This window comes from Dermacentor andersoni, chromosome 3, assembly GCF_023375885.2.
Source record: "Dermacentor andersoni chromosome 3, qqDerAnde1_hic_scaffold, whole genome shotgun sequence".
NCBI lineage: Eukaryota > Metazoa > Arthropoda > Arachnida > Ixodida > Ixodidae > Dermacentor > Dermacentor andersoni.
The window spans coordinates 211,503,531-211,517,224 of record NC_092816.1 but is presented as its reverse complement, the minus strand read 5'-3'; the positions used below and the strand labels follow the sequence as shown (position 1 = coordinate 211,517,224).

The 13,694-nt window shown below is 45.4% G+C and overlaps 1 protein-coding gene across 1 annotated transcript in view; it reads right to left on the bottom strand.

Annotated features, from left to right (window-relative positions):
* Positions 1–13,694, bottom strand: part of LOC126524714 (rifampicin phosphotransferase-like) — a 197,403-nt gene that overhangs the window by 140,235 nt on the left and 43,474 nt on the right. The window contains exons 8-9 of the mRNA XM_055067252.2: positions 2,731–2,783; positions 636–751 (exon numbers count right to left, since the gene is read on the bottom strand). Coding sequence (XP_054923227.2) covers positions 636–751; positions 2,731–2,783 — 169 coding nt within the window. The remainder of the gene's footprint in view (positions 1–635; positions 752–2,730; positions 2,784–13,694) is intronic.

The window sequence follows — 13,694 nt, the reverse complement described above, 5'->3', positions numbered from 1 at the left end:
CTCTTCGCCTTAGCGGACGTGACACGCATGTGCGAAACGATAATCATGGCAGCATGAATGGTTATAAAAAAGTCCAGGTAAAAATGCGATTGCGGTTCCCGAATCTGAAATGCGGCTGTGCAAGTATAAAGAAGGTCCCTCTCGTGTACCACGCTCCGAGCACATCATTCGCGAACATGGACGCAAGGGGGCCAGGAGAAACGCGATCGATACGCAAGCCAACACGGAAACAACTACTTGTGTGGTTCCAGAGAAAAAAAAGGCGAGAAAAATATCTTGCATTTGTTAGACCCTGCTTTGTTTCGTGGCCTGCAACTCTAAGATTCTAATTTGTTTTATTAGATCTTCAAACCGAACTATACTAGTTCGCATTCGGATTGGTTATGTAAGAATATGAGGCAATAGTAATTTGTTGTGGGCTTTAGAAACTGATGTCTGATGGCGTACATGTATTGTGGGGACCAAGCTAATGCAATAAAATAACAAGCAAAATCGAGTCAAAATTGAGGTGCTTGTGCTTCTTCAGTGCCACGACAAGTTAGCTATTCTATCCTAGATGAAAATTCCATGAGAGTGAGCGTCCAGTAAGCTGGCACTAGCGTCAATAGGAAAAATAGCAGCATGAGGGTACTTACCGAATTCAAGCATGAATTGTTTTTTGAACCTGGAGCCATCCGTCAATATCCGCTGACTGCAGTCGGTCACAGGACCAACTTCTGTAGAGGGCAGAGCAACGATGCCCGTCTGGTACCTGGTGCCACGTTGTCGGAAGTGAAATCGCATAAACACTTGGATTATTATCTCTTTATTGCAGTTGAATAATATATCCATATTACCGTAAAGAATAAGCGAACACGGCCATGAGCAGAAAGTCTGGCCCATATGGGTGACCGCAAGTTGCAGAAGTCGCCGATGGTATTATCCGTATCCGCAAGCACCACGACACTTGCCCCCTAGTGGTCGGTCTGTTGTCCGCTCATTACTCACGGCGAATTTAGAAACCGACGCGGCCTTGTAAGCGGCGCTGGTGTGCTGTTGACAAGTCACGAGACTTCTCGAGCCGCTATATCCTTGCCATGCAGTGCTTGTGCTTTATATACGTACTGCTTCGTGTATTACCATAAGGCTTTACTTGTTCATAAAAAAGTAGACTAATAGCCTTTTGTAGTGCCTCAAAATGAAAATGTGTCGCTAACTGTATGTTTGATGGCTCTGTCTTAGGTAAATTTCTTAATACTAGTTAATTATTATGTTAGATATTTATTACTTCGATGGTGTTTACTGAACCATGTGAATAAACAAGCTATTTAAGCCTCCCCCCCCCGCCCCTATGTAATGCCCTCGTGGGCCTTTAGTGTAAGTAAATAATAATAAGACTATTTGACATTACAAATAATGCAAACAGTGGACACCTGCTATTGTCTATGCCGCGAGAGAACTTTAATGGATGCCATCCTCGGCAGGCGCTACAGATGACCGCATTGAGCTGTCTTAAAAATCAAGTAACGATAAAGGATATGATTATTTCAAATAAACTCCATCCATAATATTTTTTTCAATTATGCAAGACTCCAAACGTATTTACATTTCACAGAACACAGTTTTCAAATCGGTTTAATACTGCGCTATTATTAAATTATTAAGTAGATACTTTTCTTGTTGACTTGTTGGCACTGCACGTGCACAACATTGGACAGCGAGTACTGAGCCTATAAATATTATCCTCAATCTATGGGCCACTCACAGCGCTTCTCACTGGCAATGGCGCCCTGCGGAGGAGGTCGAGGTTGCGGATTCAATCGCGGCCGTCGGGCCCACATTCCGGTCAAAGCGAAATGCAAGAACGTCCGTGTACTTTGCTTTTTGCTAAAGAACTCGAAGTCTTTTAAAGACCCCGGGTGTTCAAAATTAAGCCTGAGTCCCGCTATATGACTTCTGCACGGAAAACTCAAGAACTTTTTTTGGTTCCTTGAATTTCCTTCCGTCTATTTGGTCCTCTTACGGAGTGAGTAGGAGCGTGCCAGAAACCTGCTTCCCAGGCCAACATGTTCGCCTTTCTCTTCGTTAAACTTTTTTTCCCTCTCCCATCTAAATCTTGAATTGTTGGCTTGCTTAGCACATATCCCTTCTACCATGATATACTGATCCGGGTTAGAGGCATACCTCATGATTAAGGCAGAGTTTTCAGGAGTATATGTGACAACACTCAAGGCTTGAATAGGTCGTAACCATAAGTCATAAAATGGCATTGTGCTCACCGAAATAACTGCGGTTACACTAGAGGACTACAGAAGGCGTAAATAGCCTAAGGCATTTTTATCATTTTTATCACAGATTAACGCCTTCCCTACGATCTCTCCTTTTACACAGCTAGACAACGGAGTTCCTTAGCAATCACTGTTCTGCCGAATGATTCCTTTCTCAAGTCGGGTGCTAACGATGGAACATTGTGCTTCAATATGTGCGTTTGTTCAGTGACTGCCACAAATTTACAAACCTGCTTCAGAAGAAATCCTTACTCTAAAATTGAAATTACTAATTTTCGCGTCCTTCTTTGTGAGACACTTCAATGGCTGGAGAACGCACCACTTGGAGTAGGCCTCATATCAACCTTCATCACTAAAATGACATTGCGTTATGAACAAATTGTGTTGGAACGTAACGTGCATGTTAATGTTCCACCCGACGCTACAATATTTCTCTTGTTTTGAAAGTATTGAAGAACTGTACCTGTCTATCAAGCCATGAATGCCGACCTCTCGAAGGTAGAAAGTAATTCCACTCTGAAAAAGAATACGCGGTAACCGTGAATTGAGTGCAACGATCAATTTCACTTTAACGGATGTGCACGTTGCAGAAGCGCGTAGTTTGGAAGTTACATCATGTTAGCTTTATGCAGACGTTTTTTTTTTTTTTTACTGGCAACATTTAAACATACCAGTGCATTGCGTGCCTAAGCAGACGAGACAACAGCTCTAGAATGCTATATTAGTGTGCGAACCAGGTGGAATTCAAGTGATGGGAATAATTCACTAATACCATGGCACTCGCCGGTGATCACGATGTCAATTGAAGATATTTGTTGCCACCAGTACTCTGCATAGTTTCTATATACAGGGATTGTCGTCAAAGTTTAAGTGAGAATAATTTCAGTGAAAATGCTGGGCTAGCTACGCAATGTCGCTTACGTAGAGCTTATGCGTATCGGCTGACGCAATTTTGGACATAAATTACAGCCACCGAAAAACACAATTGAGAAAAAAATACATGCCAAATAATTTTCTTCCTATCCTGTTTTTTGTATATATCTATGCTAGAAAATTTAGAACAATCGTATTTGAAGACAACTTTGTCCGAGTCAAACAGAACTATTTTGTTCCACGATATCCATCGACAGATTTGTCACACGTCAATCTACTTTCGCGCTTGGGAGCTTGACCCTCCACACACCGTGAAGCTTGCAGTGTGACGTAGCTCACAACGCCTGCAAGCTGGACGAGGCTGATAACAGCTGCGCTCGTGCGATGCGCTGGCTAAAACTAGCTACGGCTGAATGTTTATCTTTCCAGCAGGTCCAAGTTCCCCTCACGGCTTGACGCAACGTCCAGATCCACGCGCCTAAATGCGATATGAGCCCACCATCAAACTTGACAATGAATATCTCGAAAAAAAAAAAGACTCCAAGAAAATCAAACAAAGTGAAATTACCTCCAAGCAGCCCTATTGTCTTGAACTTTCTAATATAGCACATAATCCTCATAATAAACAAGTTAATTAAGAAGTGTGGGTTAATTACGTATTTGGTGACTCTGACGGTTCGCCAAAACTGTTTCGCGAAAGCGCATAGGCAGCCTGTGCTAGCTGATGTCGCGTAGTCAGCATGGTTTTTTCATTAAAATTCGTATTATTTTAACGTTGAAGACCCAGAGTCAAGGCTGCCTCCTTTGGTTGGAATACACCGCCGCCCATCCGTGGCTTTTGTGATACAACGGTCCGTTAGTCCGTCGCGACAAGGCCAGACTTGCCTTACCGCTATTCTATTCTGCCCTCGTGTTAGAAGCAATGAGGAAGAAGTTGGATGAATGCCCTTGTCTCTAAAGAGAACGTTAGTGCACGCCATTTGTCGAAAGCACCACCGTGGAAGTAAGCTTTCCTAAAATGTTCTCCTAAAGCGTTTTTCTTATGGATATGTGCCGCGCTTAAAAGCGCTTACGCCAAGGGTATTCAGACAATAAGTCAGTCGTAAATACTGCATGACCCATTCATTGATATTATGTTAGATGCATGCCGTGTTTACCGTAATCTCCGCGAGCATTTCACAATAAAAGCTCGCCTCACACATCAGCCGTCTCCCACTGATGAATCCAAATACATCTCGACATTTCCTGACAGTTTGTTAAGCAAGCGCACACGTCCTTCCCCTACTTTCCAAACTTTGTCATGCCAAAAGCAGCTTCTGAAGTTGTCTCTTCTAAATTTTACAAATTACATTATTTACCACCCATGCGCAGACAATGAAGCTAAGTAAAGCACAGACGATATTTAGTTTAGCTCAATTGTAGAAATACTGAGGTAAAGGAAAAGGAAAGTGGACGATAGGATTACGTGCCAAAGATGGGAGCCGAACTCGCATCTTAAGCATTACGCACTCGGTCGGCTATAGCCTACATGTTGGGTGCTCCTTCATTTAAGCCAAGCACACAGCCTGTGTATTTTCTTGGGCGCTTGTGAATGCGTACAGACTTAGCCCTGGGGATGTTAACCAGCACCGTCCCACGGGGAAGCTGACGTATGTGGAACACTCTTTTAGCTTCCTTTCGGTCCATCACCGCGACAACGATTTCAAAAGTGCATTCACATGTCTAAAAAGTCTCATGTGCTTAACCTTTTCATATCGTTCGCCCCAAGCAGATGCACGGGAGCCCATCAAGACTGTAGAAGCTTTGTTGATGAAGGCAGTGTGCTACACGACTGCAGAGCCAAAGACCGGAACCTGCAGAAGAATGCGTCATACGCTTTCAGCTGGGCTGACTCGCGCGGTGTCGCGTCTTCCCCACGTGTGTGCCGCGCTATTTTTCATCGAGTCAGAGTGACAAAGAAAGTCAACGACTTTTCGTATAAACTGCGCCACAAGCCGACCCAATGGGTCGTTCCCGTGCGGTCGGCAAGCCGTGCTCGTGGGTTACCTTGTGTGCAGTCTTGTCTAGTTGTTTGTGTAAATGAGTGCATCCATATTGCTAACCGGCTTAGCTACAACATTATTAGGATGCCATTTCTTTTTTTTAATTTCGTTCGTAAGTCAAATCAAAGCTGGGCCAAGGACAAGGCGCGAGGTGGTGTCCTGCCTGTTGGTAGCCAAGCGCCATTCATCTAGCCGTTCTTTCTTTGTTGCTTGTGTACTACCTTATTATGTGCTACGTTTGCTTTGAGATGTTAGCTATCATAACTGTTCTTGTGCAGGAGGTGCCGATAAAGTCTTTCACTGTGGGACCTGCTTCTGTCTAGTAAATACTTGTAATGTGACCCAACATACAATAATAAATTCTCATTCTGATTTCTTATAAGTACCGCTAACGCGGAACGTGATCCTGAAGCTCCCGATGGATTATCCGGGCACTCGGTGGAGTTAATGTGACGATACTCCTATAAACGGCAACACACAGTTTAATTACACTTCATTCAGCAGGCTCCGTCAGTTTCATTGGGGCTGTATGGCATCGTGAGCGGTGCAACAAGCAGGATAGTGGACTGAAACGCCCACCGCCTCCAAGCGACCCGTAAAATGAGAGAAACACAACACTGAAGAGCTTGATGACCGTCTGGACTTCACAGGGTCGATTTAAATATTTCGCAATATAGCACGTGGCGATCTCCAGAGGTGGCGTCAATAACAAAACCATTTCTGTTCGGACATGGTGGCTAGAGTGTTTTGCAGCTTTCATGTACGTGCTGTGACACGTAACACACCCTTTTCCAAGTAAAGGTATCACAATGTTCGAGGGAAGAAAATTACTTCTCATCAGGCGGGATAGAACCGCAGGCCCTTTAAGGACGAATAAGAGAACATAGCACGGGAAAAATGTTAAAATATTTACGTTAAGGCAGCCAATGATCAACTGCATTTTTATCTGATTAAAATAATACTATACACATGCCGACTTGCAATGTGCCCTCAACAAAAAACAAAATTGACACATCCTGAATCAATTGTGCCTAGACGTTCGAAATGATATAGTGGTATGTACGGCGGACGTTCCGAAAGTAAGCGTCATCGTTTAATTTCACACGGAATCCTTATTGCAAAAAAAAAAAAAAAAATACACCATGCCATCTTGAACTATACACCTTGTACTATTTTATTGCTATATAGGCACTCCAGGCGCATTTCTGCCGTCGTCGTCGGAGTGAGCGTCGCCGTGAGGATTCCGTATAAAGCGAACGGGCGTTAAAATTGTCGCCGCGCGCCGTATGTTACATGTGCAAGTTAAAAGCGTGTGAGGTTGAGCCAGTAAACGCGGCTCCATCTCGCGTGTGCGAGAGAAGAAGGCGGGCCGGAAGCGCGCCCACTCGACACCGTCCACAGAACTTAAGGACTTCAGGCTGTACCCTCTCCCCTTGAGCTACTTCAAGGCAAACAGGCCCACATAGAAGTTCCGTGCAGCGTGCTATGGAGCTACGGCGGCGCACCTATGTTGAAAATGAGACGCGGAAGACCGAGTCGGCGACGACGGCGATAACAATCCGATTAGTTCCGGGAACCCTGGCGCTCCTTGGCAGCTTGGGGGTTAGAAAAGTCCTGGCATGCTGCGATATGCTCCCGAGCGTATTTTTTTTTTCTGGACGTGAACCACCAAGACCTTAATCCCGTGATCCTCTCGTCGAGATGGCACGCCGCCCTGCGCAGCTCTCATCTCGACGACCAACTCTGGGCGACCCAGTAGGCCTACGAAGCGGCGAAGAGGCAAGACCTCGACGTCCCATCGTGGGAGGCCTAGGCCCAGCCGACTGAACTGCTGATGCTCATTAAAGTTCACTCTCTCTCTCTGGACGTGAACCGTGCGTGCAGTCTCTGCGCTTGTGCTGCAATTGCGGTTGTGTCCGGGAAGCCTTCATTGCCGCGGAATGTGAATTACGTTCGTGCCAGGATATGCCTAATAAGTGCTGCGTGCCCAATTGCTGGAGCAATTACTAATCGGGGCCGAAAAATCATGCGTTCATGTTTCCGCAAGACCCATCTCAGAATATTGGGTGCCAATGCTAAGGCAAAGAGGAGAAAAACTAGAATTCTGCGGAATAGCGCAGCTGTTTCTTTGTAAATAGTTGCAGGAATGTTTTGTGTCTCCATTGCTAAGCTCATTTGAGGTGTTGTAAATATGTGGACTGCGGTACTGTATGTAATCATGCCTCGAAAGCGAAATTATTCGTTTACAGCCTAATCTAGACTGGATTAAACACATGTGTCCCGAATGTGAAGAAGGGCAGCCTAATCTAGACTGGAATAAATACATGTGTCCCGAATGTGAAGAAGGGCACATCAATGTAGTTGTCATGAGATGGGTATTATGGCGCACTGCTAACATGTTGCTGAATAACTTTTGTATTTACATGAACGGCAAACTCTTTGACGCCGACGATAAGTCAAGGCAAAGACGCTACTCTGAAGAAGAGGGCAGTACTGTGACTTCTCAATAGATGTCATGGTCCCTGTCATCTTTTACCCGAAATTGGTTCTCCATCCTAAGGCTGAACCATATCATCTTTGGACACTCTTTAATAATGCAGCGCGTAAACAGTTTGGCATAAATAAACTAATGTTGGAACACCCTCTGTTTTTTGTGAGCTATCTGCTCAGCTATGCCTAAAGAAACAATAACTGCGCTCTGGTTAAAATTGACCATAACGGCGCGATCCCTTCATTCTACCCGTAACCCCAAGCACGCCGCCGGCCTCTTCTCCATGACGACACTCGCTGAGCGCTCAGGCCTTCTCTTGTCTGTGTGGCGTTGGCCCACTCCTGTCGCGTGTGAAGCACGGGGGTAAGGCGAGAGAGGGTTCGTATCCGCCGGCGGCGTGGGGGTAGGGGGGGGGGGCTGCTACGGCTCGGCCCTGTGGGCACCTTATCTTGAAAGTAGAGTGTACTAGAATAGAGTAGCCTAGTACACTCTACTTGCAAGCGACCTGCGACGTGGTCAAAGCGCCCACCCGCGCGGGCCTCACCTTCAAAGTGATCTGCTATGTTTGCAAAGTACGCGTAGTGACAGTAGCTTCGTATGCGCTGTGCTTTCGACATTTCGTTTGCGTTGAAGCAAGAGATGCAGGAAGGTCAATTCAATTGCTGCTGCTGCCACCATTCCTCCCTCTAGCTTTCTGACAGCCAGTTTCCGCGCTCATCGTGCTAGGTGGGTTCATGTTCACCTGTGCGCGCGTGACAGCGTACTTGGTAATTTAGTTATAACACGTTGGCGGGCTAGTTGGTTTGGATCCATGGTGGAACGTGTAAACGCGACTGAAAGAGGAAGTAGACAGAAACAGACACACAGAGACAGCGCTGTCTCTGTGTGTGTGTTTCTTTCTACGTCCTCGCTCAGTTGCCCTTACACATTTTACCAATGTTAATTTAGTTAGTGAGCGAATGTTTACAAATTTATACGACCGACAACGCTACTATCCTTACTTCGTATAGCTATCCACTCATTTGCCATCGTAATCGGTGCTACTCCTTTCGGGCGAAACTGGGAATTTTTTTTTTCCACATAGTTGTCACCGACATTAAGAGAGCCTGTCGCTGCTTGCAATCAGTTCGAAGAATTACAACGAAGGCGCCAAATAAAACAACAGACGAAGGAAGGCGACACGGGACAACCGCGTAGGCGTTTTCCTTGTTTCCATGTGTAACCAACTCGCCCGCCCGCACGTGCTCAGTTCGAAGAAGCCACTCCGGTAAAACTCGCTGCCCTGCGATGCAAGGTCTGAGACATGACCTCTTCACCATACACTATCTGTATGCGTTCATGGACGACAGACACACTAGTCCCACGTGCCTCTTCATACCGGATACTCACATCCATTGGCAACCATGTTGTCAGCACACGTCTGTCTGCCATCGCGATTTGTGTTCGAAGAACCTTCGGGCACGCCGGTCTGCTGCTTCTCTCTCTCCTTAGGCGCTCTGCGCATGCGTCATTTCTCCTCCGCTGACGCGCTTCTTCCGTCTTTGAACGAGCGAATAGCGCGGTTTCTTACGGCAGCTTATTGCACCTTGTGCACCATTTCCTCTTTAAAATAAAAAAAAAACGAAAATTACTTTCGGAACGCCTCTCGCATGTTACACGTCATGTTGCGTGCTTGTGTGAGGTACGCCATTATTACCTTCTGAGATTTCTTTTCACTATTAATTTTATAAACGTTTCATTGCTTGGAGGCGCTAACATTGCAATTACCGCGATATGTGTATGAAGGAGTAGGCTTGCGCAACAAGGATCTGTTACGTGCCTTCTGCGTAACTGAGATGTTAGGCGACCACGTGGCCTGCCGAGCGCTGTTCTTATTCACACAGATGAGCGGAGTGCGCATTATTTTGCCCGTCAGCACTACTCGGCGCTGGTGAGGTGCGGCCTGGCCTCTTGGCCATGCGTCGGTTTTCCTCCGGCGAAGAATCCCGGAAAGCCAGCCTATTGTTCCTGCTTTGGGCGAGGACACTCGACTTGGCGGTGTCATCGCATAAGTCGCACAGGTTGTTATGTTCCCTGACATGGGCGGTGAACTGTTGGTCCGAGCTAATTGATGCGCGAGCACTAACGCGTTAGATCCAAGTCTGTCCGGCTTATCAACAGTGGATGCGAATTCGCGGGAAAGAATACTACGTGGAACGGTACATTAGGCATATCTAAGGCAATTGTTGGAGCCTAACCGAAGCGAAGGTTTAGCTAAACGGTTCAATACACACTATGAAACTAACAACGATGCAGACTTGTGCTTCCTCGCATACGGTGCATGCCATAGCTATGAAGTGTGGCCATGCACCGCAAATGCCGCAAGTTCTGCACTCCTTGTATCGCAGTGGCACATGCGCGTTCTGGAGGATGTTTTTTCTTTCTTTCATGGTAATTATTATAGTTGAATTCAACCAGACGTTCACCAGTTCTGCATAATCAGAGAATTGAGGGCAGAATGAAAGTCACACACAAAGAAAAGGCAGCGTTCATACTGTGAGTAGAAACGTTCGTTTCACTTTAGAAGGGTGGCAAGGATAAGCACCTAACCAAAATAGGGTACCAGTCCGGTTGTACACGAGGAACGGGCCAACACACGCACACACACACACTGGTGTGCACGCCGAATGGTTATGTAATACAATATTAAGTGAATTAATGAAGCCGCTGAATTTAATGTACTATTCTATTAACAGGTCAGTGCGCTGTAGAGATGGCTACAAGCCGACATCACGTACACATGCTTCATGCTGTAATTGCATGAAATTGCAGAAAATGCAGAGGTGCGTATGCTAGGTCTACTTCGGATGTCGGTGACAACGGCGTCATTTCTGCCGGGTCACGTACGCGGCTTCATGTGGCACCTAGGCTGCCAAGTGTTTCCAACGCGTGACCGACTAGAGTAGCGGGGCACAGTCCGATCTTCGCTCTGCGCCATTTGCCCCCTCCAAGGGTCCAACAAACATGTGCTGCTGCAACACGTCGTTGCTAGGGTATTTTGGAGTATCGTGCATGCTGATTTCCGTGGCCTTGGAATTAACCGCTTTATTACAGCGGGTCGCTGCTCACGTGGCCGCTTCGCGCAATTTTTAATTGCTGCAGGTGCCTTTTACTTATGGCGTAACCGGTGCGAGGCAGTTGCCGCGCGACGTCATCGCCGCGCTCTGCTTCCACTTCTGGAGAGGCTCTACTCTGAGCTACTGCCGTTTCGGTCAGAAAAATTGTTCTTCCTTGGGAAGAACACTTTGTTCGACAGCGGTCATCCCGATTCCTGTCGGTGACTGATGGACGCGTATGGCTTAATTTGCGACCAGCCTCCTTCTTTTAGCCTAGCCATAAGAAGTATTAATTGTATGTACATAAAATGTAGGTGCCCGCGATTTGTGTGTGTGCCTGCTCTTGTATACACCATCATTTATGTGTATATACATCTCATAGCATCACAAAAAAAAATATGTAAAGTCTCTCTGTCACATCATCATTGTATATAACCATTATGTACACTGTATTTATTAACATCATATTACATAACGTGACAATTAGTTCATGTTTAACTGAGTGTTTGCGTGGGTCTCTGTGGTTATGTGTTAGTGAGTGAGGACTCGGATACTTGTTTGAAACGGGCCGTGTATACAATGCTTCGTACTTCTTATATGTTATCGTCTTGGTGGAATTGTGCCGTGATTGTGACTGAGTGTTCGTATCATCTCTTCATGAAATAAACTTTTTCTAAACGTACATAACAATAAATAGGGGGCGTTCATTTCTAAGTTTTCTGTAATATTTAAAATCACCTGTTGCAGATAACATAATTGAAGTCCTTGAGCTCCATTATTCTGAGAGACGGACATTACTTGCAGAAAAAATCTGAACGCACACTACATTAATTAAGAAATACTAATTATATTTCTAATTAATTAGTTGAAGGCCTATATTCCGTACTAAGAAGTGTAGCCGGTCATCTTGCAAGGCGTATCCATTTGGATTAAACTTGCACAATAACACCAGTTTCGAGATATGCGCCATCAAACTCGCCGTAAAACTGCACTACTTTTTTACTTATTTTCTTTAACAAAACGCGTTTTTTATGGAATGAAGCACGGCAGTATCGGGACTGTAAATGTATTTGGTCCCCTAATTCGGGAATATCTTGAAATTGGTGTGATCGTGGAGATTTATTTCAAGTGCATATGCCTTGCAAGCTAACCGGCTACACATAGTAAATTGCAATTGTGAGCCGTAAGGTGAACAATTGAGAACTTATTTTTGATTGGTTGCAGTACAAAAACAACACGGTATAGCGATTGGCTAGCAACAGTGATGGTGCCACAGCGGAACGTTTCAGGATCTCACGTTTGTGACAATGTGGATAAGATCATATGCAGATCACATGCAACGACGTCGTTCGGCTCAGGGTGATGCGTCAAGGATCCGGTGTCAGGCCACAGTACCCCTGACTAAATAGGGGCATAATACGGAAATTCCCGAATGCTAAGGTTTCGTTCTAAGATAAAGGAACTTAGGGGACGGAAACTGCGTAAAAAAGTGTGGCAAGTTTTGTACTGGAGAATCCCTCACGTTCGAAGCGTTACTTTTAGGCAGGTGAGCCAATCGTACAGGTTTCACGTAAAGCACTGTTCCAAATGTGCGCAAGAAATACTAGAAGACAGCCACTTCTGTGGCGACACCAGGAAATAATGTAGTTAAGAGAAAACTGGAGAGAGAGAGAGAGAGAGCAAGGATCGGAAATTCAGGGAGGTTAACTGGACGAGCAATTTGAGTTAGTATATGAGCTGGTGTGGTTTACACATTCCAACTAGAAGCGACCGTTATCGAGGTTAGGTACCACGCGTGAGGAAAGTGCTGCCACAAATAAATTTTTTTTTGAAGGAAGCTGGGTATTTCTTTATACGATATGGGCTAAAAGGCGATGCCATGTACTCGCTATTCTTTCTCGTCCGTTATTGCCTGCGCACGTAAGAGCTTATTTAGTATGATAAGCACCTGTAATATAACAACTTTCCAACAATAACCTGAAAGTTAAAGTCCTTTATCTAAAGTAAGCAAAGCTGTCGGGCTGCCAACACGTCCGGGGCGAGCAAGGGGTATCGGACTTGAGACGGTGAATTAAGATAGCGACCTTTTGTTATCTTTTAAAGTTAGTGATTAAGGTTCTAGGCAAAAATTGTATTAATATGTTCCACTTAGACGGACATCCTGTGCGGGCATTTTCTTAATAATGTAACTGCCCGCAATGCTAGGTCGACCATCTACTGTCGTCATAATCATTATCAGCAGCACATAGTTTCTCCACGGTAGGACAAAAGCGTATTCCTGCGATCTCCAGTTTGCCCTGTCTTGCACTAGCTGATTGTAACTTGCAGCTGCAAGTTTCCTAATTTCGTCCCCACAACCAATTTTCTGCCGACCTCTACTGCACTTTCCTTCCCTCGACACCCATTCTGTAACTCTGATGAACCACCGCCTTAGTGTCCTATGCATTACATGACCGGCCGATCTCTAATGTGTTCTCTTAACGTCAATTAGAATATCGGCTATCCCCGTTTGCTCTCTGATCCACACCACTCGTTGCCTGTCTCTTAGCGTCACGCCTAACATTCTTCGTTCCATCGCTCTTTGCACGGTCCTCAACCTGTTGTCGAGTTTCTTTGTTAATCTCAAAGTTTCTGCTCCATCTGTTAGCAATGGCAGAATGCAATGATCCTATACTTACCTTTTGAGCGGCAGTCGTAAGCTACCAGTCAGTATTTTGACATGCCTGCAGTATGCACTCCAACCCACTTTCTATTTTTCTGTAAATTTCCTTCTCAGGATCAGGGTCCCCTGTGAGTTATTCACCTAGATATACCTACTCCTGTACAGACTCTAGAAGTTGACTGGCGATCATAAATTCGTGTTTCATTGCCAGGCTATTGAACATTACCTTTGTCTTCATAATCACCTTCAACTCCACTCTGGAAT